The sequence below is a fragment of the Hoplias malabaricus genome, chromosome 4, assembly GCF_029633855.1.
Source record: "Hoplias malabaricus isolate fHopMal1 chromosome 4, fHopMal1.hap1, whole genome shotgun sequence".
In the NCBI taxonomy this organism is placed as follows: Eukaryota; Metazoa; Chordata; class Actinopteri; order Characiformes; family Erythrinidae; genus Hoplias; species Hoplias malabaricus.
Window position 1 is genome coordinate 55,969,581 of NC_089803.1, and position 27,906 is coordinate 55,997,486.

A 27,906-nucleotide genomic window follows, 5' to 3' on the forward strand; every position below is an offset into this window, starting at 1 on the left:
TTAAGGAGTTAAATAAGTTATATTTACATACATAACCAACAAGTACAGAGGGCTTGGCTTTACATATGTTTTATTCAGTTTTACACTGAAAAGAGAAAACTGTAGTGTTGCTGTTCCGACAGCAAGCAAAGCCTGATACATCTCAGCAAGTTCAAGTCTCACTGAGGATCAACAGAGTAATAGAAAGGAAAAGGAAAATTTTCCTAAAATGTTGTAGCACAAAGATTACTGTCAAATATCACCTAATGCACTCCAACAAAGTAAATGATTTTACAACTCTATCAGAAAACTGAGCACGGGTTGTGCGTAGAGTACAACAGGGCAAAAGACAAATATGCAAAAGCTTAGAAAATAATTATTCACATTTCTTGCAATTTTCTTTTTTATAGCTCTTTCATCCAGTTTGAGTAACACTTTGTTCATTAGAATCATTTTAAAAGTCATTTTGAAAATGTTTGCAGATTGTCTTTGCAGCTGTGCTGTATTCCTCCAAGCACGTGATATACTGTGAACATTATGAGGGTTTCCAATCATACAGTAAAGTGGACGGAGTATACAATAAGCACCAGATTACAATACGTGTCCTCGGAATGCATTTTGTAGCAAACACAAATTAGCATCTTGAGCAAACAAACATTTGACCATTTTCCAAGAGTTGTACCCTGCATTGGCTCAGAGCTGAAACAGGACAGGTGAGAAGCTTGAGGTTGAATAAAGCTGTTTATAGCAGCCAATGTTGTCATGTCTTAATTCCAATCTCATTCCTATTTAAGAAGTGCAGTTTGGCAAGTATTCAAATAAACACTATGGCAGAGATGAATAAAAAGTCAAAAAAATAATAATTCACAAATACAAATGAAGTACCAAACATACTTTCACAAACATACTAATGAAAGCAAAACTGGTCGTCAGCCTCACACACCTGCTTTATATAATTTGATCTAGAGTAAGTAAATGTGACCTCAAAGGCTCAAGAAGATGGATTTTTTTTTTTTTCCTTTTTTTTTTAAATGATAATACTTCCAGTATATTCAGTTTATGGAAGACCAGAAGGTGCTTTGGTATAACACTGACAGAGGTTAAACAAGTAAGCTTTATAGTAGTTAAACTGAAGACAGTGTGTAAGAAAACTGTAAATCTAGGGTCTGTCTAACAATTAAGAAAATACAGTAAAATGTGTCGATTCAAAGTAATGAATGAGTGTTACTGGGAGTAGGTCTTGTTATTTGGGACTGCACCCAACCACAATGTTCTGCAGGGCAGGTATTCAGCTCTAATACGTGAAGGACGTACACTGGCAAATGTGTCTGGAAGAATATTACATGGGGAAATTGATACTTTTATAGATGACAAATTAACTAATTGGCAGTAACACACATGTCAATCTCTGATATGCTGGTCTTGGGCAAAAATACTTGAGACAGTAAAGTGTTACATTTCTATTTTCAATATTGGTAAGATAAATCACTTTTAGACATTTTCCACAAATCATAACACTTTCATTTCTTGCGTACAGTACCAGTCAAATGTTTGGACACATTCTCTTTAGTCATTAGTGGAATAGTGATAGTCACTGTATAGAACTGTGTACCAGCCCCTACCTCTGCACAACACAAGTTATGGTCTCAAACACATTAAGAAGGGAGCAGTTCTATAAATGAACTCTTGATGAGGCCACAGCTGTTCACTGAAAACCATTCCATGTGACGAGCTCATGAAGCTGATGGAGAGAAAGCAGAAAGTGTGCAAAGCTGTCATCAAAGCAAATGGTGGCTACTTAGAAGAATATAAAGTATAAAACATATTTCAGTTTGTTTAACCCTTTTTTGTTTATATCAGTTTTTTGTGTTCCTTCATAGTTTTAATGTCTTTCATATTCATTTACAATGTAGAAAATATTAAAAACCAAAGAAAAAACATTGAATGAGAAGATGTCCAAACTATTGACTGGTACTGAACATTCACAATATGTGGGAAATGGACCAAACCCAAGGAAACCCTCCCTGAGTGGGTGTGTCCAAACATTTGACTGGCACCGTATGTGTTGACTATTTATCTAAATTTGATGAAAAACACATCGTATGATAATATGGACCTGTAATAAAAGCAAGATACAGTAGACAATGCTTAAAGAATGCCTTACAAAAAAGGCCATCTGTGGTAAACAGTCCAAAATAAGACTCCCATATAACACCCACAAAACCTTGACCTCTGACAGTGTGAAAGAGCCATGTCTCTAGAAATTACAGTGTTGTACAGAGCAGAACTAAGACATATGAAGCCTGTCCTCATATTTAAGATATCTGCATTCCATAAATCTATTTACAATCCTATAGTAAGTAAGACTTGAAGACTTCTGGGAAAAAAAATGCTAAAATGGTGATTTTTCTTTTAAATGATAAAGGACAGATTGTCCAATAATACTTTTTCAAAGTAAAATAGCTAATAGCATATCTAACAGTCAGTCATGAAAACACTGAAATATTAAGTCTTAATTGTAACGTATTTCATCCTTTTAAGTTTGGAAAGCATCTGCTTTGACTAGTTTGATGAGACATTTTTCACTGGAGAAAGTGATTCTCACACAAACACACACACACACACGAATCACATACAAAAACACATATATATAGAAAAACATATACAGGCTTTAGATGTAGATGATCAGGATTTATGTGGGGAAGCAGATACCGCAGCACTCCATGCAGATTTCCAAGCAGTCGGAAGACTCACAGCAGGCATCCATAATGCCACAGTCCATATCGCAGGGGCAGTTACAGTCGTCTCCCAGGTCATCTGCACAGCAGCAGCAGCAGCAGGCTTCTGACGTGCAGGTGCCACAAGATGCCTGAGCCACCACCATGTTGCACAGACTGAGGAACTCGCAGAACAGGCAAGCCAGGATACAGTGCACACAGCAGTCTGCTCAAACAGCACCAGACACAGGGACACACACACAAAACACAACAGATGAACCAAAAGAATTTTAAATGGACAAAAGAGACATCTGTCCAGATTAAACATACAGTAACCTTCTATAAGAATCCAATATATTTAGAAGACAACCAACAATTTGTGCAGCAACAGATGACCTACTGTCTCTGACGTTACATCTAAAAGGTGGACCCAGGAGGTAAGTGTGTCTAACGGAGTGGACAGTGAGTTGACTGTGTTTAAAAACTCAAGCAGCACTGCTGTGTCTGATCCACTCATACTAGTCAATACACCACCATGAAAGCGTCACTGCAGTGCTAAGAATGAGCCACCACCCTTATCATACCTGCTCTGTTGGGGTCCTGCCCCCAACTACAAAGTGCTCCTGTATGGCCAGTGGAGCTGATAAAATGGAAAATAAGTGTAGGTGTTCCTAATCCACTGATCTTTCAATGTAAACACAGCACAAAAGTAAGGAAATTTGTGTTTGGAAGATTATTGCTTTGTTGTAGCAATGCTTCTTGGCAATAAATCATATACCTTTGGAAAGCCTGTGAATTTCCCTTTTAAATGGTGTCTCATTTGTAAGGAACATGCATTTGTGGGATGAGCAGTAGAGCTAAGTATGTGAAAAATTTGCTAAATCCTCTCTGCCAATGCCAAACAGCTTATTCTGCCATTGACAGTTTGTAATTTGGTGGACTGGATGATTGAAGTTTGAAGAAACAAGACATATTGGCAATTTAACAATTTATTCATTTAACAAACAGGAGCCTCAGTAGCATGTGGAAGAACCATACACAGCCACAACAGCCTGGCACCTCCTCTTTGTGTTGCGCACCAGCCTGGTCACACACTACTGTGGGATTTAAATCCCATTCTTCAGCCAGCATTTCTCGCAAGTCTGCCAACGTGGTTGTGTTGGTCACTCTGGCACGAACAGCATGTCCAAGCTTATCCCACAAGTGTTCAATGGGGTTGAGGCCAGGACTGCTGGCACACCATTCCATCCTCTCCACTCCCAAATTCTGGAGGTAGTCTCTGATAAACCCCGCTCTGTGGGGGCGAGCTTTGTCATCTTGAAGGGTAAAGTTCGGTCCAAGACTGTGGAGATATGGGATTGCCACTTGTTGCAGAATTTCATTTCGATATCTCTCCGCATTGAGATTGCCTCAGTGATGACAAGCCTAGTTTTTCCGGTGAAGAAAATGCCGCCCCACACCATCACACAAAATAAGCTGTTTGGCATTGGCAGAGAGGATTTGGCAAACTTTTCATGGGCACAGCCCACACATACTCAGCTCTACTGCTCATCCCACAAATGCATGTGACTTACAAATGTGGCACCATTTAAAAGGGAAATTAACAGGTTTCCAACGGTATAAGATTTATTTCCAAAAAGCAATCTACCAAACACAAATGTCCTTACATTTTGCGCTATGTTCATATAAAATCAACATTCAAGAGGTTTAAATAAGAAAAATCCAAACAGCAGACTCTCAACAGAAAATCTGACCCACATTTGTATATCCAGTAATGAGTTATAGACACAAGAATTTATTATTAATTTTTCATTACTGGTCATATTAGATGACTTAATCACAACATAACTGTATGGGTGGGTGTTTAAGAGATTAGGGAAAGAAACAGCTATACAGGGAGAACAGAGGGGAGGAATCAGAGAAATTCAGAAGAATGAATTCCACTTTTGGGTTGATTAGCAGCTTTGTGAATAATGGGGTCATCATCATGCAAAAGCACAGGCTTGATCACGAAAAGCTGATTAGCAGTGTCCAAGATTTTCACTGGCAAATTGCTGCACTAATGCTTCCATTTCTCTCAATCCTGATTAACATTTAACCTTTTACACAACCTCTTATAGGACTGTTGTGCACGACTACAAATTACTGTTGTTTAAGATGACACAGATACTCTGCTTTTCTGTAGAATCTGCTTTCAATTTGCTTTTATTCAGTTTCCAGTGTGATGGTGGCACCCAATGTGCTTTCTAATATATATATATATATATATATATATATATATATACACACAAATATAAACATTAAACCTTTAAACTTGACATAGAAAAGCAGTCATTTCTACCATTTAATCAGCTGTTCTGTTAGCCATGGAATGTTTCAACACTCTTCTTGCATCTATAATTTTAATGAGGTTTAGAATGTATTTAATTTTTACAAATCTCCAAGTCACATTATATCACTACTCTCATAACATTAAATAAGCACTCTTCAATCCAAATTGATTAGTGGTCATGAATGTTTTTTTTGGGGTTAGATGCGCAGACAGTTTTGTAGTTAGTAATTAGCCAAAGGCTAGTAAGATCGCAGGGTAGTAAAATAAATCTATTCTCAGCTTTGTAGGGGGGAAAAAAAGGCTTGTGTTTTCCTAAACAGAGAATAAGCAAAAAAGATGACTCCTAAAGCATTTCATCAGAGGCACATCGCACAGGGTGCTAAAAGTAGTATCTAAGAGACTAGCAGAGCACCCTGCCAGCCTGGACACAGCCTACTCTTTACAACTGCAATTAACTGGGAGCCAAATGAATGGACTTGATGCATAATTTGGGGGAACAAGCTTGATATGCATTAGTATCATTCCAAACAGTAAATTTGCATGGCTTTCATCAGTACACGGTGAGCTGTCAGGGAGAGACCTCAGTCTGATTGGAGCTGCTAAGAGAGGAAAGCACAGCCTTAAGACTGCTGAATGCTCATGTTTGTTTAATCAAAGTGAGTTTTTGTAGGCGGCAGAGCTGACCAGCAGTGCAGCAACCCAGCCTGGACACTGTTTGAACTTAAAAACGTGTTGGCATGCAGATCTACTGTAGACTAAAAATGCAACATCAGTGAGAAGATTTAAACAGTGCCTGACATTTACTATCTAGCATTACACTTTGACAGCATGATAGACCTGGAGCTTTGTTTTAACCATGTTTGGTCTATTAAAGCACTTAGAGCTATTCGGTCATACAGAGTGCAAATCAGACCCTACTACACCTCCTTAATTTAATTTGAAGTCAAAAAAGAGTCATTTGATAAAGGTTACTGATGAACTTTAGGTGGTTTTCCAGAGTTTTAGAAGACTTCAATTTCTTATATATCTTTGAAATAGAGTTTGGTATTGTCTGAATTTTCCACTTATATTTATTTGACTGTATTATATTTAAATGCTACAGCCATCACATGTATATAAGGTTCAATGAGCAATACATCTTCACTGCATCTTAACCACTGTGAAGCATTTGTCCAGAAGAACTTGCTACTGAGTTTTTTTTAACTAATAATTTCTACATACAGATTTATACAGTACTTTATGCATTCCCTTGGATGTATAATTTATCAGCGGCGATTACTAAGAATCTTAAAGAATGAGCAGCTGGGTAATGTACACAGGAGACATGCAGACTCGTCTCCATCGCAAAACTGACATCACCTCTAGGAGAGTGTCCATGCTTAATGTCAGCCATCGCTGAGGACGCCCAGAATCTGAGAGGGCCAAAAATCCAAAGCACCTCAGAGGAAATAGTGTAAGACATCTGGAAAAGCCCAAAGGCCAACATCAAAAAGAGGAGCAGCATGACATAAAACAAGCTGGAATAGGCTCAGACCAGTGAGCTGTGCAAAAACATTCAAATGAAGAAAGACTGAGTGCTGCCTCAGAGACCAAATGAGATGGATAGAGAGAGTGAAGGAGAGAGAGTGAGCGAGAGATGGAGAGATATATTAGCTTTGCTTAATGCGTAGTCAATAAAAACTTGTGCTGTATAGTATGCATAAAGAATCATGCTTCGATATGACAAAACACTGGCAGACACTCAAGAACTGTATGTAGGGTATCTGAAGATACATAATCATGCCAAATGATATCAATCGTATGCAACACACATTTCTTCAGAGAAGCACAGAGCACTTATTAGAAAAATGCTGTGCGTTTTGCATAGAACTGAAATTTTCGTGATTATAGGGTTTTTCATTTGAATATTTGAAATATCATTGAAATAAGTAAGATATATATATATATATATATATATATATATATTAAAAATTGGACAGGAATTTAAACATGACCCATGTTTTTAACCCAATGTTCAATGCTGTATTTATTGTGTATTTACTGAGAAGATAAATACCTTTCTTTATATGGCAATTCTTTCTTCTGTAACGCAACATAAACGAATACTTAATTTCTCCAAAATAACAGCATCACTAAAGTAATCCATATTTCAACATTTTATAAATGTTTACATATCCGCATCAGGTTTGGATCTGCACAAAATAATATTTAACATCAGCCTTCACTTCCCCCTTGATTTAGTGCTCCTAGTACAGTGATAATAATTAAGAAGTGACATACTGTGAGGCCTAGTAAAAGCAGCAAGAAATGTTTGGTTGAATCAAGGGGTTGAAAAGATGAAAAAAAAAACATACAAAATGCCTACTAATAACCACAGCAGCTTTTAAGTACAGTCTGTTGCCTTAATTAAATTTGTCAGAAGAACAGCAATAAGCACATGTTTACAACACAAACACACTATCATTCAAGGTCCTAACCCACCCACGGAACAAAAGATCTCTCAATTAGATGTCTTTCCAGCAGCGCTGCTGTTATCACAGTCGAGTATTAGTGCCAGAGACGCGAGCCAAGAATACAAAAAGCAGAATACCCCAAGCGGAGTTCTTGTAAAGCTTTATTCTTTGGCTTTCCAGGCTGTTTAGAAGCTAATTTCACAGGCAAACAGATTATGGTAATCCGTGTAAACATTAAAACACAAGAGCGTGCTGTTTTCCAGAGGGAAATAAATACTTGAGAGTGAATATATTGATTTAGAACACTATTCTACAAATAACAGAAACAAAAGCTGTAATGAGGCAGACTTATTGAACTGATTTTTTTTCATGCTCACCAATTAAGGATTTAAAAGCATGGTGCTGTTGAAAGAGTCACACTTCTGTCAAATCAATAGGGACATAATATGCAAACCATTTTTTTTTCAAGCATCATCAAACTGCTTAGTTTGAAACCGGTAACGAAGAGCCACTCTTTTACACCTATACAGAAAAAACAACACTTAACATGTTTGAATATTATTTCATAGTGATTAAGTCTCAATTCTCAACTTGAACTAGTGATGCATTAAACTCTCAGTAATGCTCTGCAGAAAAACAGAACCTACATTAGTTTTGCATGCATAAATAGCGTTTAAAAAATATATAAAAAAGCCTACAATCTCAACACATGCTGTACAGGTTTGAGAAGTGTTAGTATAAAAGCTATAAATCTAGAAAAACAAAGGCCGGTATGAAGACAGAAGAGCACAGGGAGAAAGAGCAGATGTCTTTGTGTGATCAGAGGAGGATGGGCTGCAATAGGCAGAGGTGTAGGCTGCAGAGCCGGAGAGCAGCTCTTAATGAGGGGACACTTTGAGATAGGAGCGCGAGGGCCCATGCAGAGGTGGGGTTGACACATGGCAGACCCCCCACTCTTCACAGCCTTGTTAAAAGGTCACACCTTGGTGACCATTACTAATGCACCAGTGAGATCCTTCATTACTGCATTCACCTTATCATCGTATCTGACAACGTGCAAGGTGCTTTTTGGATTATCAAAGACCTTTGGCGCTCTTACCTTATGCTTGTGGGTAACAACATGCGGCCAGAAAAATTTAAATCCAGGATGATGTTTGTAATGGAACTTACAAAATGTCATTGATAAATGCATAATAAAATGTTGATTACGGCTGTGGTTTACTTTGTGGGAAGTGGTTCCTGAATGGGGTGGGGGGATAAAACCATAGAAGTTGGTGTATGTGTGTGTGTGCAGTGCTATTTACCCTCTGGAGAGGAGCCGGGTTTGTGTGAACCCGTGGAACTGCCTTTGCTCCTCCTGCTGCTGTCGCTGTTGACGGACAAGCTGGAGCGAAGCTTCTTTTGCATGCGCTGAGAGACGGGAGAAGAGTGTTTTCTGCACTGCGAGGGGGAAGTAGCTGTGACGGCTGCTGCAGATTGTGAGCCCCCGCGGGGCATTCTGTGACCATTACTTAGCCCTGCATGAAGGCCATTGTGCAGCCTGGAAGCGTCTCCTTCACTGGGCTGCTGAATGCACACGGCTGGGTGAGGCAGTGGCTGAGGTTGGGCTAGAAGAGTCGGAGAGAGTGGAGTGGAGAGAGAGAGAGGGAGATTGTTATGTCAGAGTTTTCAGATTCAAGAGTATAACATATTTAAATTTCAATCTTGAAAAACTGCTGGACATGACATCAATGATTCAATCTACTCCTCGTTTCATTAAGAGACGTCAACAAGTATTCAGGTATACAGGTATCAAAGATTAATAAACAAACACTTTGTACAACGAAAAACACAATGTACACATCATCCCACACAGGCTTTCACTGTTGAGACCAATGTTTCTGGCACAGACACTACTTTACCACAACAAACTGTAGTACTACTAGGATAAAGTTCTGATCTCCGTATGAATCCATTACCATATACTTATGAAATATAAAATGGCAAATTTCATTACCATTCAGTTTGACAATACTGGATATTTAAAACACAAATACACAGTAGGACAACATATATGCACGTAAATAAATAAAATAAAATAAAAAAATGGTGTCTTAAATATATATCTTATTTTAAACATTTCAGCTAAGAGTTTGCCTCTAGAACATTTTTGGGAAATTTTCTAATTGTGATTTTTGTGACAGGTTCCATTTGTAAATTGATTTGTGATATAATTTTTAAAAAGTCATGCTTCGTTTCAATATTTACATCATTAGAGATTTAATGTATTATCACATGAGATGCCAGCAAAATATGAATAGCTGATCTCTAAACAAATGCGCTATATTCTCTCTCGTGTGGTCAGCAGGAGAGTACATGTTTTAATTCAGCGGCTCTTCGGCTGAAATTCATCATTTATGAAATGCATGCGGAGACTCTGGTACTACTTCACATCACACCTTTTTTTCCATGTACAGTTCTGGAAAGGTAAATTGAACAAATTATGTTTGGGATGGATCTTATTAATCGAGCATGCAGAGAAGTCGTAGAAATCCATCTTTGGTCGCAGCTCTAACAGACACCACATCTTTAGTGAGGTGGTATATTATGGCATTTGCTACCTCATGGTGCTGCGAGACAATTTCATAGGAGTAACACTAGCAAACGACTGTGAAATAGTTTGTTGACTGGACTGGGCTGGGCTGGGCTGGATGCAGGCACCTTAGGCCAACTCTGACTGACATCTAACTGATGAAGGGTACAAGTGGCCTACCACATAGAATTGTTTGTCAGATTCACTGCATAAGATTCTATAAACCTTTGATTTTTTTTCTATTCACACTGTTTCAAATTATGATTTGATTTAAAATTGGTTAAGAAATCTAGTTTTATTTTTGCAATTAAAAGGTCTGTAATACTGATATTGTTAAAGGCTTCAATATACATTGGGGCCCTCGAAGCACTGAATTATTGCTAGTATTACTGTTATTTATTTATTTTTGGGGGGTTGGTGAGCTGGGCACAAAGGCACAAACATAAATAATTTTTGTAAAACATAATGCAGGCCAGTCATTTCAAACCAAATCAAGTAGCCAGTAGTGTTATAAAACCTATAAAATAATCACAGCATGTGGCAATATAGAATTTTCCCCAGGACTATAGAGTTGCGAAGCCAAAAGCTGAAAGAGAGGACATGTTGGCTATGATCTATTATCAGAGAGGTCAGTCCATCTTAGAGGTTTGACTTCTTTCCTGTCTCTCCTCATCATAAAGCCTGTGCTGCCTTTCTGCGCTGGCTCGTACAGTCTTCACACGTGTGACAGGCGTGAGGAGGCCGCCCTATCTGATGAAACAGGAGCAGTGGCATTTTCAGCAGCGAGAGCTCCTGCGCATTCAGCTCTACTGGGAGCACTGCTTCCCTCTCCATCTGCATCAGAGAAGGAGCCGCTCCATACTCACTTATTGAGCTCCTTTGAATTATTCATCTCTTTTTTTTTTCCTGTACATTTCTGGGTTTCACTGTTTTTCTTTCCTCGATCTCTGCATTTTGCCTCATGTTCTTGTGTAAGGCAGCACCCCACGCAATTGTAATCACAGACCAACTTTTGTGACAGCTTGCAGTGAAGCGTTAATTTGCAAAACACCTGAACTTTCCAGAGCGGACATGAAAAGTCAGTTCAGGGATTTTTTCCCCTCTTTCTTTTCTTGATTTTTTTTTTTTTGTCAGAACACCAACAAGTGCAATTATTGTTAACAAGAGGGAAAAATCCAGCCTACTGCTTTTTAACAACACATCACCGAGGGAGATCTCTGACAGGAATGTAAATGTAAAACAATGCAATTAAACACAGGCAGTGTCTGGCTCTTCATCCTGCGGCCAATCTACATGCATGCTCTCCCAAACAAACAGACATTTGGGGCCAACCTTCTGTATGCATGTGCAAGCCAGGAATGTCCAACAGAGAGTGTGTTCAATGAGCTCCTGCATAATATTCCATGCATTTTAGTTATTCCTGTTTTAAATTAACTTCAAAGTCTCTGGAAAACAGTTCTAACTGGTTTGACACACCAAACTGACCACTATTTTTCCCCTTACTGATACAGGCAAACCACAATCAGGGGTTGCTCAAATAAAAGCTTGGTATCTAGAGACTCACTACGCTAAAAAATACTGCTTTTTTTGTCATATACTGTATATACAAGATAGAAACTTATTCGCCTTGGCAACATATCAACATATATCATTTGAAACACTATCAAAACAGTTTGAAGAACAGATTTAAGACCCCAAAGCTTCTAACCATTGGATTTGTTAAATTCAGCACACCAGCCCTCCTGATATTATTGAATAAAGCATTGATTTAGCCTAACAAGGAAAAATATGCCAACTAAATACAATAACAGGCTTTCGGTATTATTTGTAGATATTATACTGTGTTAGGATATAGTTAACAATTATAGTGCTATAACGGTCCTGAATCTCCTCAACCTACAGTTCACTGCATGTGATGTAAACTAAGGTATTCTACCCGTGGCCACAAAAGCAGCAGCATTAGCATTTCTGTAATAGCAGCAAACTGTCGTGAAATTTCAGAAACCCTTGTGTCTTTTGAAATCTCCAGTGTGGTAGTTTTTCAGGCTTGCTGTTAAACATGAAGATGGAAATTGCTTTTTATCAGTGATACAATTATCCAGAAGTGTCGCGCAAAAGCAGTTTATGCATCGGGACATATGTTGAATATGGCAGCTCATCTTCACAGGCATCACAACAAACACACCGATCTGGGAAGTAAGAGAAAACTACGACCCCCACTGCACAGCAAACTCTTCCCACAGTATTCAGTGCCAACCTCTCCCATACTTCAGATCATCCATTACATCCACATTGTTCAAACTGGATAAGCAATTTGTCTGTGTGTTTCTCAACTATTGGGGACATTCATTCTGCACAAAGAGTTGCAATCTATTATTACATTGATAATTTCATTTTTTTTTTATCAGATTTAAAATTTGCTTCCAATCTGAACTGTAAAACCATCTGAACTATGGCCCAAAATTGTGGTTTGATCCAATCCATGAATACCACCAAAAATACAAAATATATTGTCGCTGTCCAAAAAATATCACATCATTTGAACACAGCAGCTGTCCTTCACATTGTGGGAAATCTTCATGATGAATGGACCATTACTGGGAATAAATCTTTTTACATTGACATCCAATGAATGCTAAAAAAGGTTTTTTTTCCTTCTCCTGTTAAAGTTACTATTTTTGGAGATTCATTGGACAGTGCCGATTTATTACATATATACCACACAAACACACACATTTCCAACTCATCCATCTACGTCTGAACCAGGCCACACGCCCAGAGATATTTCCCCCTGCTTTTAAAAAGTCAATCTTTCAATTTACAACGCACAAATAGTTATTAGGAAACCACCACATAAAAGTAAATGGCAGTTTCCAGTTCGCAGTTCCAAGTACGACCTAAAAAGTACAAGTCTTTGCAATGCCTCAGCCAAGAAACAGGTTGCATACACATACACACACACACTTTCATATAATATTAAGCAATGTAAGCACAGAGAAAATATACAGTACAAACAAAGGAACTATGTAAAATGGATATCAATAAAGGCTTGAATATGTGACACCCAGAAGCAATGTAAAAAGGGCAAGGCCTGAAACAAGCTTCACCTACATGAAACATGAATAATGTCTTAAGCTTTAAAGTATAATAGGTGATTAAAATTGAAGAGATGCAGCTAACCAGAAAAACATGTAGTATGCTGAAAACTGTGATTGTATACAAGCTGACAGGCTGCATTAAAACACCATGTTATGGTGGAGGATGTGGAAGGAGGGGGAAAAACAGCTCAAATTGGACTTCTAACTGCTCTGTTTCCAACACATCAACAACTGTTGAGAGTGTACATTTGTAGTTGAATAATACATGGTATTCCTCTACACACTCTGTCAAACACATCACAGGCAAACTGGGGGTGAGTGCTTCTTGACTGTCTAAGCAGCATCCCAATTTGGTCCCCTGTATCTGACAGGCTGAAATATCCTGGGAGCATTTTTAAAAGGCCAGTGTTTGATGGATTCATGAAGAACACACAAATATAATTGCCATTTGTCACCGTGTGTTCGGTGGATACCCCACACAGGGACCGTGCAGCGAGGCGCCAGGAGAGAGCCACCAGTGCGGCAGCACCGCTCTCTATGTAAAACTGTGGATAAACACCCCTCGCTTTTGTGTCACAGAAAATAGCTCCGCTGGAAGAATTCAAAATTGTACCCCAAAGACACAGAGGGAGAGCGTCACAGACCTCCCAAGAACGAATATGTATGAACATCAACGGCCAGGAGCGGCATAAACAAGTCTGTTTAAAAAAAAAAAAAAATGGTCAGGTGGGAGGATGTAGGAGCGAGGTGAGACGAGGCAGGCACACACATTCATTTGCACTAGTCTCAGTGGAAAGTCTAGGGTAAAAAGAGTGCAGCACTGGAGAGGAGGGGGATTGGTAAATCCCTATATTTTAGCATTTATTTGGTATTACATCCTGTGTGTGGATTTTGCTGAAACTATTAGAATACTCATCGAAAGTAACATCCAGAGAGATATCATTCAGAAAAAAAGATATTCACTTTCTCATAATTGTTCACACAATGTCATGGAAAACCAAGAAGAGTATTCTGCTCTGATTATTCCTAGAACTCAAGAGTTAAGCATGTTTCAGTACCATATACATCACAGGTTATAGGTCATTTTGCTATAAAATTGAAAAGTAATTACATAACGATATATTTAATTAAATATTTAGATATGGAAGAGATTACCTTTACATTCAGCAATTCACATTTCCCTCATTTGTTTTGATGGCTTACAAATGTCAAACTGAAAGTGTGGTACATTCACTGTGAATTCTCTGCGTGTTTAAAAGAGCTACACAAGCAGAATAGTTCTTACTGAAATCAATAATGTTGTATTCACTGCTGAGAACTGCACAATCCATCACAGAAAAAAAGTTTCTACATTAGCGAACATTTCTACCATCACAGTGTCTTTCAAAGACACTGCTTTCAAAAAAGTGACCTTCAAAGTAATGCATTGACATATGCAAATGCATAACCTCAGAATACCTTTATTTGTATACAGACATCCAAAAACTATTTATTTCTTTGATTGAAACGTCTGGGAGAAATTGGGAATTGAAGAGCAGCACATAGCCAATAGGAATTTTTATGTCCTCCTTTTGGTGATGTTTCTCATAATATTGCAATAATATAAATACTTCATTAATGCTCCTGTGGGCCTAGTTCCCTGATTGAAATGCTAATTTGTAAATGTGCAGTGACCTACCCACATAGCTGCCGTCTTCTACAGAAACAGCCCGGGGTGGCATTTCTCCTCCAAACAAACACCTATGGCACGCTCACCTTTCAATCCAAAGGGATATACTTTTTCATTAGATACTATATACCGCCTGTCTATATTTATAGTAACAAAAGTAGGGGAATTATGGTGCAGAAAATGTAGAATGAATATTATTACACATGAAAATTTCCTTCGGCACATCAAAGCTCATTTATGGGCCGACCTTCCGACTCTGTGGCAAGGACTTCTTTTATAGAGCTGTGGCTTTAGAAGAGGAGGGAAAAGCTATTTCTGTCACGACAAACTGTCTCCGTCACTGTCAAAAACAAACTAAAACCGGACACTCACTGTCATATCTTAAAATTAATTGTATCTATTATTATTATATTACTGTTAATGTTAATTATCATTTGATAATGCCTCCAGATGTCCTATTCCCATTTTGAATACAAAAATATTCAGATATTAATCATGTTGTTGGCGTGTCAGTTAAAGGTAATATTGACGATTCTGGGAAACTACTATTTTCTTGTTTAAGTTCAGAAGCTCCGGGTCTTTTAAGGTGGAATTGCAATCATAAACATCATGTATAATTTGGAAGACCCACAGTCCCTTCCTACAACGTTTTTTTTTTTTATGCTTTAATTCTTAATGCTAAGAGCATTCTTCCATGTTTGGAGTCAGAACAATAGAAATATTTTAGACAAACCTGTGATAAGTCAATTCCAGCAGGTCCACATTTCCGACTCACAAAATCTCATTTATGAGAAACACTTCAAATCTTATTCCACTCCCACCACCACCAGATGAGGCCGTCAGTATTACTCAGCTGTTTTTGGCCCACGGAATATTTTTAATTCTCTGTGACAATCATTTAAATTTGGTTCTTCAAATGAAACCTGCTGTAGAGGTCTGACACTTGAGAAGGTGTTTGAAATTCTAAGTCAGCCTCATTCACAACCACTCAGTCAGTCTCTCTCTCTCTCTCTCTCTCTCTCTCTCTCTCTAACAATGACAAGGAGAGTCGGGCGTCTGGGATTTACTAATTTCAAATTTGGTAATTTGGCTGCTGATTGAGTGGAAAAAAATAACCCCTTCGGACCTTGTTCTGCTTAATTACATTTTACAGTGGAGAAAGCAACTTGAAAGACAAGAGCAGGGATTCTTGTGGAAGAAGTCTTTTGCTGCTCCAGGGGAAGTGGAGGCAATCATCAATCATTCTTTGATTTCCTAACTGTATTTACTATGATTAACATGTCTAACTGCTATAGAAATCATTACCTCCTTCAATGAGAGAGAATTTGTGTCAAATGACATTCATATTGAGAGAAATCACTTTTGGTTTTCAAGAGCCAGAAACCAGGCTCTGAAGTCTCTTTTTTGTTGTGCCATCATCATCGTCATCATCATCATTACGATGCTAACTGAAGAGGCTCCAAGAACACGCTGGGACAAAAGTCGATAAGAGCATAGTATTCAATGTTTTCCTTTCACCTTAATTCTTCTTTCATTCTCAGTCCCCTTTCTTCCAATGTGTTTCCATCCCTGAGGGAAGAGAGGAATGCAGTAAATGCAGAACTTCTTCATGACTGCAGTTATAAAGTGCACATCTTGTACAGATTTAGCCCTTTTACACAGCTACCACATTTTCTCAAAAGATCAATTATGACGTGACTCAGACCAGGCCTGGGGCCAGCTGCCAGGCTGTATGCTCCGAGTGTGCTCCACCCTGCCTCCTGAACGACTCAAAACAAAAACCCAGCAACACAGACTTGAGATCGGAGGAGAGCGGGAGGAGGGATGTATTTTCAGTTTCAGTTACATAGATGACTCACAGATTCCACCAAAAATTTCATACAGAGTTTTGGCCTTGCAGAAAACAAGCTGAGCTGAAAAGTCCAACTGTGCTGGGCATGTACTGAAAGCCTCACAAACAATAGCAAGCATAACGTGTCAGAGGCCAAAAAAGAAAAAGTGAAAAAAGAAAGGAAAAAAAAAAAAAAAAAAAACAATGCTGAGAGCAGGAGAACTGGGGAAGAAGTATTTCTCCCCAATCCACAAGGGCCTGGAGAGTTCATAAAAAATATCTATAGACATGGTTCCTTTATTTGCTCAGTATCAATCTCTAACATTAACAGCACTAATGTGACAGCTGTGGGTCAGTGAGCTCTGGCATTGGGGTGCCAATCAAGACCTTAAGCCTGAAAATCAGGCTAAAGGACAGAGGTGCTCGTCTGCCTCTGAGTAGCTTTTTAACGGGAGACGGCCGTATCGATTTTTAGCCGTGGCAGGGAGCTCCGTCTGTGCTGGGGCTGAATGGAGCCAGTCTTCGGCTCCCTGGTCACCCCCCAGTGATCAGAGGCCTGACGGAATGACCTAGCACAGAGGCAGTGAACCTGCAAACACAGAGGGCCAGAGGGGGCCACATCACCAGAGATCCTGGTAATAGAAAAGGGGTTTAACCTTAATGTTGAAGCCAAAACCCTGTTAGAAGGCCAGTAATCCCCCCTGCTCTACTCTCATTTGAAGTGTTTTTCTGTGTTTTTTTTTTCCCCTCACTGAAAGGCACCATCCCACAATGTTGTGAGAAGAGGATTTGTGATGCTGCTAAGGACAGCGCAGCTAGCCGCTTCTGTAAAGCTTTGGAAGAGCTTTAAGATCACAAAGAATACAAGATTTTCGAATAGATGCTACACAAAACCAGAGTGGACCACAGATCTACACTGCATCTTCACAGCCAAATGTCTCTTTAAAATGTTTAACTTAACAGCTTAAATATACATTTCTCCTAGTCACCACAGACAATGGGCTTATATAAATACTGAGCAGTTGTTGAGAAAAGTCAAACAACATACTGTGATTATGGTGTAGAAAATGTTCATGGACACAAGCGCCAGATAAATGAACAATATCCAACACACAGAAATTCTTTGAAAGAGCCTTAGCATTAGTAAAATGCTAATTAAAATGCTTGAATTTTTCCATATGAATTGTATCTACATTCAAGACAATGAAGAAATAATTATCACAGAGGTAGAACCACAATGGCCATTTTAATCAACCCCTGAGCTAGCATTTCACCCTATTTATACCGTTTTTGATTCCATGACCCACTGCGAAGTAATCACTTGAAAATTAGCCTTCTGTTCTAATGGGTCCTTGCTTTGTAGACACATGATCAGACATAAAATTAGCATCACGTGTAACAAGAATGAAGCCATTATTTAAGACTAGAATTATCAAAATAGGGTGTTAAAACCTTTGGAATGTAGTGCTATTACAGTTCTGTAAAATACAGTATTTAACTCATTTTACATTTTAAATGCAGGTTGCAGCTCGGCTTAGTCACTTGATTTTAAAATCTTTAAAGAGCCATTTTCTTGCTTCAAAAGAGTTAACAAATATAACAGTTCAGTTTTTAAAACAATTTTGTTAAAAAAATCAATCAGCTTGCTCTGCATTTAATTACTTATACTATAAACTCTAAGATAAGGTTAGCAGAGCTGTGCAGTAGTTGTGGGAGAGCAGGGTGCAAGCAGGGTGAAGCCAGATATATTGATGGCATGTCCATTAAAACACAGGAGGACAAATAAACATGCAGAGACCAAGGCAAATTGTTCTGCATTAAAGTTGAAACATGACAATTGTCCAGCCTTGGAATGAGAAAGTGGTTAATGAGGATGAGAATGTGAAAGAGGTGGAGTATGAGAATCTGGTTAAGAATGGGTTTTTAATCAAGGACTCATGGACTTTGGAGTTCATACTTGATCCCCTGGAATTTCCAACAAGAGCTGCCTAAAGAAAGTCATTGTGAACCAGAAAAACTCTCAGATCAAAATATGAAATGCATTAGTCGCCATGTTAGAACATATAACATTACCATGATGCATATAAAATAACCCCTACAGCCAAATACCACTGTGGCTTTACCAAAAACTCCATCCAGAAACTGGTCAGAAAAAAAAAAAAAATAACATGTCAGAACTAGGGACATATTACATCTCATTGGCATTTCACACAACACATTGACAGCAAAAATGCCCATTTCAAATATTCTTTTTAACTATCTTGGGGAACCATAGGTTCATTCTAGAGGTTTCCAAAAGTGCCAAAAGTCTCAACTGAATAAACATAATTGTATTTTCAATTAAACAAAACAAAATAATTATTTAGCCAGATTGTATGAATGCAGAATATGAGCTTTGAGAAGGTACAGCACATTATTTTGAGAAGGTACAGCACATTTCCTGAAACACAGTACTCACTGGAGGATGGTGATGGTGATTTAATGTATTACATCACAGCTTTGCGACACATGTAAACACACTGAAATACTCTTTTATTAGAGACCAACTTAACTAGTTGAATAATTGGCTAACTAAAAAATAAAGGAGGAAAAAATAGGAGGCAATAAACAACAACAAAAAAAGTCCAGTATGAGATACATAATGTGTGGCAATTTGCCCATTACTGAGAGGAAGTCCTCCATCTTGAACATTTGAGCCATCCCACCCCATACAGAGAGTGTGAGAGAATCCCATCCAGTAGGAAATTAAAATGGAAATAAGATAAACTACCATAAAGTGGACAGTCAAGTGATTTGCTATTGATTTCCTGTTCTACTGCAAGACATGAGAATTCTAATTATCGCATCGTACAATCTGATTGGTGAACTTCCCACACCAATCACTGCAGTGTCTACCACTCCGACTCTCATTCTCCGTACCTCAGGCACTGTGTCAGACCAAGCTAAAGCTCTTTCCATCATCATCAATTTGCCTGACAGCCCCTTTTACATTTTACAACCTGACACATATGCTGAGGCCCATCTTCAATGCAGACATTTGGCTTCTATCATCATTATATGAAGAGTCTCAAAAGTAGTGCAGTAACATTCCCAAAGGAGTTCCATCTAACTCCAGTGTCTTATGCATGGCTGTGCAATCTGGGACAGAATGTGATCAATCACAGCACAGATTAAAGCAGCCTCCAGAAACCAATCTTGACATGCAAGACAAACCCTGTGGCAGGTCACTGCTATACGACACCTGCTGTTGATATAAAACACATTTGTTTAGAAGAACTCATCTCCACTGCTTTACATTCTTCAGGAACAACTATCCTTTGGTTCCACAAATAAACAAGAAGAAAGTGAACATAAGACAGACAAAACAAAATGAGCAAGGAGAGAGTAAGCTGGAAATTTGAACAGCTTAGGAACAAAGAGCTGTTGTGTCAGATGCAAGCAATCCTGCAACACTGACATGGATGGAAGCAATCAGTTGCTGTTAGTAGTAAGAGAGTCCAAATGCCTTTGAGGAAACAGAGAAATTACATAAAGAAAAATGGCTCTTAGATTTCAGTTAGTGAAGGGGTGAAGGGATTTTATATTTACAAAAGTGAAGACTCTATTCATTGATGCCAGAGGGACTTTAACTACAGCCTGTGGAGGTTTGAGCACATCTGTATGTAAGGATGATGTCAGAGACCATCAGTGCCAAGTCTATGTGCAAAAGATTTAACTGAGACAGATACTCTCTGGCAATCCATCTTGCACGGAACAGACTTCTAGCACTAAGCTGCCCTCCACACAATGGAACAGTGGGATGTGGGTGTGTTAATTTTCCCTTCCAAAAACAAGTGGTGAGAAAATTCCAATCACGACCTTTGTTTCAAATCTTTGTTTTCTTAATTATTTCCAGAACTGAAGAATGAAAAATGTTTTCCATCTGAGCTTACTGATTTGCATGGAACATGAGCAAAAACACTGCAAAGCTTTAAAATACAACCAACCTAACATTATATTAACATGCTCTGTTACAACCACAAAATATCTGAAACTACAGTATGCTGTTATTCAGCTAACACTTTGTTCAAGCCTCTAAAATGTGTGCCATTCTGCCAGGTAAGAAGCTTTCCAATTCAAGTTCTCAACCATGATTCGCATATCCAGGCCAGTCGAGGCCAAACCACAATGGGATATCCTTGCTCACACAGGGCTCTTAGCAAAAGCTTTGGCAGGATAACCACAGGGAGAAATGTCAACTATTATCCAACTCAACAGCAGAATGAAGAAGCAGGTTAAGTTCAATCCAGCTGCTTAAGGTCATCATCAAAGAAAACAGCACTGTTTTGCAGTATTTAAAATTATCTGGCAAATGACGAATACACAGTGTAGATCTTAGCATACATCCATAATTTGCATAATCAAACTCAACGCATGACAGAGACATAGCCTGAGGGAAAGAGTATCAGAACTCATGTAAATAGATGTGGAAAAGTTTTAAATCAATTACTAGCAAACTGTGTAAAGATTAAAACTACTTCAATTTGTTTTTCTTGACGAAAAAAAAGGAAAAAAAAAAACACTACTGCCTGTTCTCAGCTGCATAAGTATTGTCAAAGATGCTGACAAACTTGCATATCCAGGCTGATAATTTCCTACAAGATCTGATCACAAAATTTGCATGCTTTGTAGTTTATGGGCACAGTATCTTTTCACAATGGACAGAAACGCGCAGAATCTGCTTATTACACGCAATGTATTTGACTGATAACAAACCTTTATCTTCCCATGCATTTTGACAGTGTGGATCTTCAGCCACAGTTTACCACAACTACAAATTTGCTAACGGCTGCAACTTTCCACAAAATTAAATCATGAACGTATTATAAGGCCATGTTCCTGTTAAGTGAAAAAAATATTTGAATATTCTTGTTTTAAGATGCAAAGCACCTCATGGAAGTGGCTTATAACTCAATTATTCACTCACATACATACTGACTCAATCATGGTTAGGAAATTCATCATCAGGGATGCTATTTCTCAGCTATGAAACTTTGTATACTTTATCCACAATACAGTTGTGTTTAATGTAAACTGAAACAAAACATTTGCATAATAAAAGTGCACATGAGACTAAGTTTGTGGTTCTTTGGTTTAGGATTTGTCAGTTGATGTTTTCAGTTTTGTTATGACCAACTAGTGTGGAAAATACCTAACTGTTTTCAGTTTGTCATTTCTAGATGTTTTTGTTTTTAATCAGATTTTTTTATTCCTTTCTCAAAAAGCAAAAGCTGAACAAGGTCAAAACATAATTAATCATCCAGTTCAGGTCCGAAGCCTTCTAAAAATCACTGGGAGCAAGGTAGGAACACGCTGTGGAGGGGGCGCCAGTCTTTTACACGGCAACACACTCACACATTCACTCACACCTATGGACACTTTTGCGTTGCCAAACCACCTACCAACATGTGTTTTTGGACCGTGGGAGGAAACCGGAGCACACAGAGGAAACCCACGTGGACACGGGGAGAACTCCTCACAGATAGTCACCTGGACCAGGACTTGGACCCTAAACCCCAGAATCCTGGAGCTGTGTGAACGTGACACTACTTGCTGCCCCACCGTGCCGTCCTACACCCTTCCAATATGACATTAATAAATGTAATACAGAATGAGCAATCATTAAAACAATAAATACATCCATTCGCAATAAATGATCTTCAATGTATTCCACTTAAAAACTGCAGTGCAATAAGCATGAGTTTCACTAAGTTATCGTATTTTAAAAAATCGGCACTTACTTCTTACAAGGTCACCAGGTGTGTTGTTTTCCTCCAAAACATCCCCTTTTTCTTCAGTGGAGTGTTCTCCAGAAGACGGAGGTCTGTTTGTCTCTGTAGCATCGGATGATTTATCGGCTTCATTTTGACAAGCATCTGTGAAAATAAAAAATTCAGCTGAACCACAAAATGCACTCGCCAAATAACATTCATTCAAGCAAATGCCATAACTGCACAAAATGTACTCATTGAGTAGAAGGCAGCCAGGAATTCAAAAACAGAGGTCCAGTTTAAAGAATGACTTTCTTCAGCATCTATATAAGAAAGGGTTGGCTTAATTTGCCAGATAAAACAGATTCCTTTGGTAAATTGTTTCACAACAGCGTGGGCTGATCACGTAAAACCTAGGCCAGAATTCTGGATCTCATTTTCTCGACTCTGCTCCCGGGTGTGAGATACCTGCCAAAGTTTTTACAAGCATAAAGACAGCATTCATCTAAACTGGAAAAAGTATGTGGGCAAAACCTGCCTGATAGACATAGAAAAGGACAAGGCAACTTCAAAACAGTTATAAGAGTCCTAAATTACACAAAGTCAGCAATGAGACATAACGCTCAGTATTTACAACCATTCAACCATAACATTGTGGCCATCGCCTTGTTTTTACACTCTTTGTGCATTTTCTCAGCTCCACTGATCATACAGAAGCACTTTATAGTTCAACAATTACAGACTCCCCATTTTCTCACCCCATTTTACCCTGTTCCTCAATGGTCAGGACCTCTATCAGATCACCACAGAGCAGGAATGATTTGGGTGGTGGATCATTCTCAGCGTGGCAGTGACACTGTGGTGGAGGTGGTGTGTTAGTGTGTGTAGTGCTGGTACAAGTGGATCAGACACAACAGTGCTCCTGGAGTTTTAAACCCTATGTCCACTCACTGTACAATCTAATCAACACACCCACCTTGTAGATGTAAAGTCAGAAGCTCATCTGTTGCTGCAAACTTTGTGTTGGTCATCCTCTATTCCTTCCTCACAGGACACTGTTGGCTGGATGTTATTGGTTGGTGGACAATTTCCAAAACCCAGTAATATGATCCAGTAGTGTCTGACCCTCTCCTATAAGCACAAATTATGCTAACACACCATCATTACATCAGTGTCACTGCAGCGCTGAGAATGATCCCCCATGCAAACGCCTGCTACATGGTGGTCCACTATGGGTCCTGACCATTGAAGATCAGTGTGAAATGGGGCTGACAAAATAAGCAAAATATGCAAAAAAAATTGTCTGTAATTTTAGAACTACAAAATGCTCCTCTTTCAGTGGTGCTGAGAAAATGGAAAAGGATGTGGTCGATCGTTGTAAAATGATACTTATTAATAAACTGACCATAGGACATATATTAATCAGTTTCAGTTCAAAATGGCGCTATCGACCAACAACACTTACAGTAGTTTATGTCATCCCTCAGTCAGTGATATTGAAAGATCTGTAAATTAGGCACTTGCAAACTGTTTGTCACATTACGAGCAAGTGGCCATGTTTACACTTCCTCAAGCCGGAACTGCATATCATGCCTTTGATTTATTCAGTGTTGCAATGAATGCAGTCCTGTTTCTCTTCATGCCATCCTTTTGGGTCAACTGCTTAAGTGAGGAGAATGAAGTGTCTATGAGTCAGCATCAGCCTGTCTTCTTTCCTGGCAGCATTTGTTTTAGTTTTGTTTCCCAGAGCACTGCTCATTACACAAGACAAAGTGAAAAGACTGACATGCTACAGTAGCTTTAGCTTCAGAGATGGATATGGCTTTATAAAGGCCCAGGGCTGATTTATGGAAAGCCGTTATTCAGACTGTGACTTCCTGAATCGATGCACATTTACAGTACAGGCGACTTGTGATGCATCACAGTATTTAGTGATTACAGTTTGAAATAAATTGGTCTATTCTCAGCATATACAGTCCCCTGAGAGGGAAATCCAGTCTTAACTGCAAGGCTTTGAAGGTCCTGCGAAAATCCATTTGCCAGCCATGCCTGTGATTGCTTACTTTGTCCTACTTTGCTATTTTTTGACAGTACTGTAATGATGCTTGGTATAAATAGGACGGTTAATGGTTCAGTGCCTTAAAAAAAAGGGCCAAGCTTATTTTACGTGTGATAATCTCACAAGCAACTAGAAACTTAATTAAAAACTATAATTGGCAGTGGTTCCTGCTAATAGACGCCAAAGCCCCCCCCAATCCTTACTGAAAAAATAATGAAAGCGTTATCACCCTTTATGGAAACTACCCAAACATGCTTTGATGAAATCATTTTTAAGAGTTACTATTTAGTTGTTTACTGACAATTTACAGAGCCTTCTTGGTCTAATTTATATGGAGGAACAATAATATATTCCTCAATAACACAATATCAACAAAAAAATAAATGAATAAATAAAAAAGAAAGATATTAAATTTTGGTATGGTTTTATAGTTGTCTATTTTTCTTTTTATTTAAGCATGTATTCCTCAGTTAATTTGTCCCTGTATTTATGTTTTTACCATCTACATTCTAATTTAATTATTTTATTAATTTGTTTTAATTTATTTATTTCTGTATTATAATTAGGAGGTATGTGTTTCAGGATTAGGCTAAACAATAAAGGCCAGTGGACAATTAGTTAGGTCTAGTGATGATAAGTCCAGTTCTAATGAATCAGAGTTCTTACAGGCAGTTCGTGAGAGAAGCAATTGTTTGACCGTTATCTGAATTTTACAGGGAAATATGACAAACCACTTCCTAAATAGATAGATAAAGCAAAATGGAGCAAGTTACAGTCTCCACATGAAAGAGTGAATAATCTGCACATTCACTCAGATCAACCAAGAGGTGTCTCTGCTCTCTGTTGCCTGTATGCAGCCATTAGTGTACCATCGTTTCTATAGCAACCAGTGGTAGAGCAAGACATGCACAGTCAATCTATAGAGCCCAAGGTAGTTTGATTGCTAAGCCTGAATCTGAAAAACATTCCCGCTGAGTATGTTACGGACTCAAAAATAGAGAAATAAGTAAAGAAATATCCAAAAATAAATATATATAAAGGAATTCAATATTTTTAAAAATTCTAAAGAAAATAGTTTTAAAAAGCGTAAGATGTTTTTAAATACAAATGCAAAAATCAACAGATACAAGCATATATAAAGTATTTGAAAAATACACAAAAAAATAAAAGATATAAAACCTCATCTTCTAGATTCTTTTTTTAGAAATTCATGCATGAATTTACATACAGAAAAGTAAATTATAAATGTGCTATAACGACAAAACTAGCTCCAAACCTCAAATGGAGGAAAAATTGCTTAAAACCACTCTCAGACAAAAGTATTGTAATGTATGTGAAATAATGAAGAAAACTTATTTTGCAAAATGTACAGAAGTTTCAGGACAAAATACCTCTTAACTACAGAGTAACTTTAAGTAATTGCAGTGTAACCGTTCCTGCGTCAATCAGTAAGGGGTAGTCAGGCTTAATTTAGAGATGACTTGAAGCAATTCATTTAAGAGCTCAAACTATTTACAGGGGACATATTACTATTCCACAAGTTAAACCAGTTCCCTGGGGTCTTAATAAAATGTCTGGGACATGCTTTGGTCAAAATAGCACATGGATCAAACAAGCCCTTTTCTTACCCTATCTAAAACAGCCCTCTTCAGTCAGTTTCAGCCCCTGTTCAGAACAAGCCTCTATTTCCTTTCAAGAGAAAGGACCCCAGCAGTGAGGTGAGAGGAGCAGAAAAGCTAGCTTTTAGTCACTTTCACTTTGTTCTATGTCTACTCTGTTCTTGTTTTCACCATATTTAGTCAGTACGCTTACTGCAAGCTTACTGAATTTGTTTTGCTCTGTTTACTCACTCCTTTGCGAGAGAGGTTTCCTACCCTCTTCCAAAGTTACATAGCACAGTTTCTGCAGTGCTGAGCCCAGGGCTCTATTCTCCGTAATATAGGTCAGTGAAGCATAACAATGATTATGAAGCTGTAACGTTAAGGTAAATATACTACCTAGTGTTGCTTTAAGAATCAAATGACAGATTTTAAAAATCAGACACAGCTCTAATCATCAGTGTAAATAAAAAAGTAAGGCATAATTATATGTTACTAAACTACAAAATAGCACTAGAGTAAATTAACTTTTCAACGTAGCTATAAAGCTACACTTAGGACCTGTTCATATAAAAGTGTTTTCCATATTCCACAGGTTTCCACAAGTCAGCATGCTGTGAAAGGAGACTGGATATGTAGCATACATTTGTTAGAGAAGGTGTAGACTAGACCTTGTGTGAAGTTTACAAAGCTCTTTCTCACTCACCTTGAGAGTTGTCCAGGAGCAGAGTCCTCTCTTGCTGCAGCTCCTTCTCTGGCCCTACAGGCCCCTCCGGAGGAAAACCCGTCTCCGCGGACATGAGCCGGTCGTCTTCTTCTTCAGATACTGTACACACCCGAGCAGAGGGGGAAAAAACACACACAGAGGCTCCCTCCCTTTTGCCTCAGCCGTCGACCCTGTCAGAAAAGCGCTAAGTGTGAAGTTTGTGCAGATATAGGAGTGTATAAACAGCAAGAAGCAGCTTTAGTGAACGAAATTCACTTGGACCACCAATTCTCTGAGGAGAGAAAGTGACGTCAGCCTACAAAATGTCGTTAAAACCTGGTGGAAAGTTTTCTTCTCCCCTCCTCCCGAAAAATGCAACAGAGTACGCTAACAAACAAACTCTTACAAACTCCGCTTTATGTTGACAAATCACCTCTTCTGGTCTGCTTTTCGAGCAAAACTGTACAATACTTGCTGGCACTGCCTGGGAGTCTTTACCTTTCAGACATGTCAACTTCTCCACTTCACTCTTCAAGTGTAATTTGTCTCCATCCTTTTCTTTCCAAAGTACAAAGAAAACAGCCGTGTCCCGTTATTCCTCTCGCTCACGCCAGCACAAGGAAGACAAAGAAGAAGTACTTTACCGCGAAGCAGGGTTTAAAACCCCAGGAAAAGTAAAATGAAGCGAGGACAAGCACTAATTTGTGGAGCTCCGTCTCTGCAGCTCCAAAAAAGTTGAACTGAAACATTTTTCATCACATCCGGATTCCTCCCGCTGTCTCAGCTGCACACGTGCGCGCGCGGAGAAGCCATTTTACACTGTTTATAGGTTTGTTTGTTTGTTTTATTTTTTAACCGGGGAGTTAATGTTTACTATTCATTACCCCCATCAAAATGGGACCAATGGTATTACATAAAACCTTTTATTCTTTTTTTGAAAACCCCAGAATAGTTCCACCAAAGCCACTCACCAGAACGTAAATAATCTCTATACAGAACAATAAGTTGTTAATCTTGTTAACATGTCCATGTAGTAACACCAAAGTCAAGCATTTCCCCTTTAAAAAACTGCAGCGTTCCAAATACAATCTCAAACAGGCAGATTCAGACAGACAGTGTTTCTTACATCATTCACCTAAGGG

At 38.5% G+C, this 27,906-nt stretch overlaps 1 protein-coding gene across 1 annotated transcript; it reads right to left on the bottom strand.

The window, feature by feature from the left end:
• mdfic (MyoD family inhibitor domain containing) lies at positions 1-27,525 on the bottom strand. Its single transcript, XM_066666793.1, has 5 exons — positions 27,263-27,525; positions 26,765-26,955; positions 22,432-22,566; positions 8,786-9,088; positions 1-2,922 (listed from the first exon to the last, which is right to left on the bottom strand). Exons 2-5 carry the CDS (start codon positions 26,856-26,858, stop codon positions 2,672-2,674), a joined length of 783 nt encoding a protein of 260 aa, XP_066522890.1. The 5' UTR covers positions 26,859-26,955; positions 27,263-27,525; the 3' UTR covers positions 1-2,671.
• Positions 27,526-27,906: the final 381 nt, after the last annotated feature.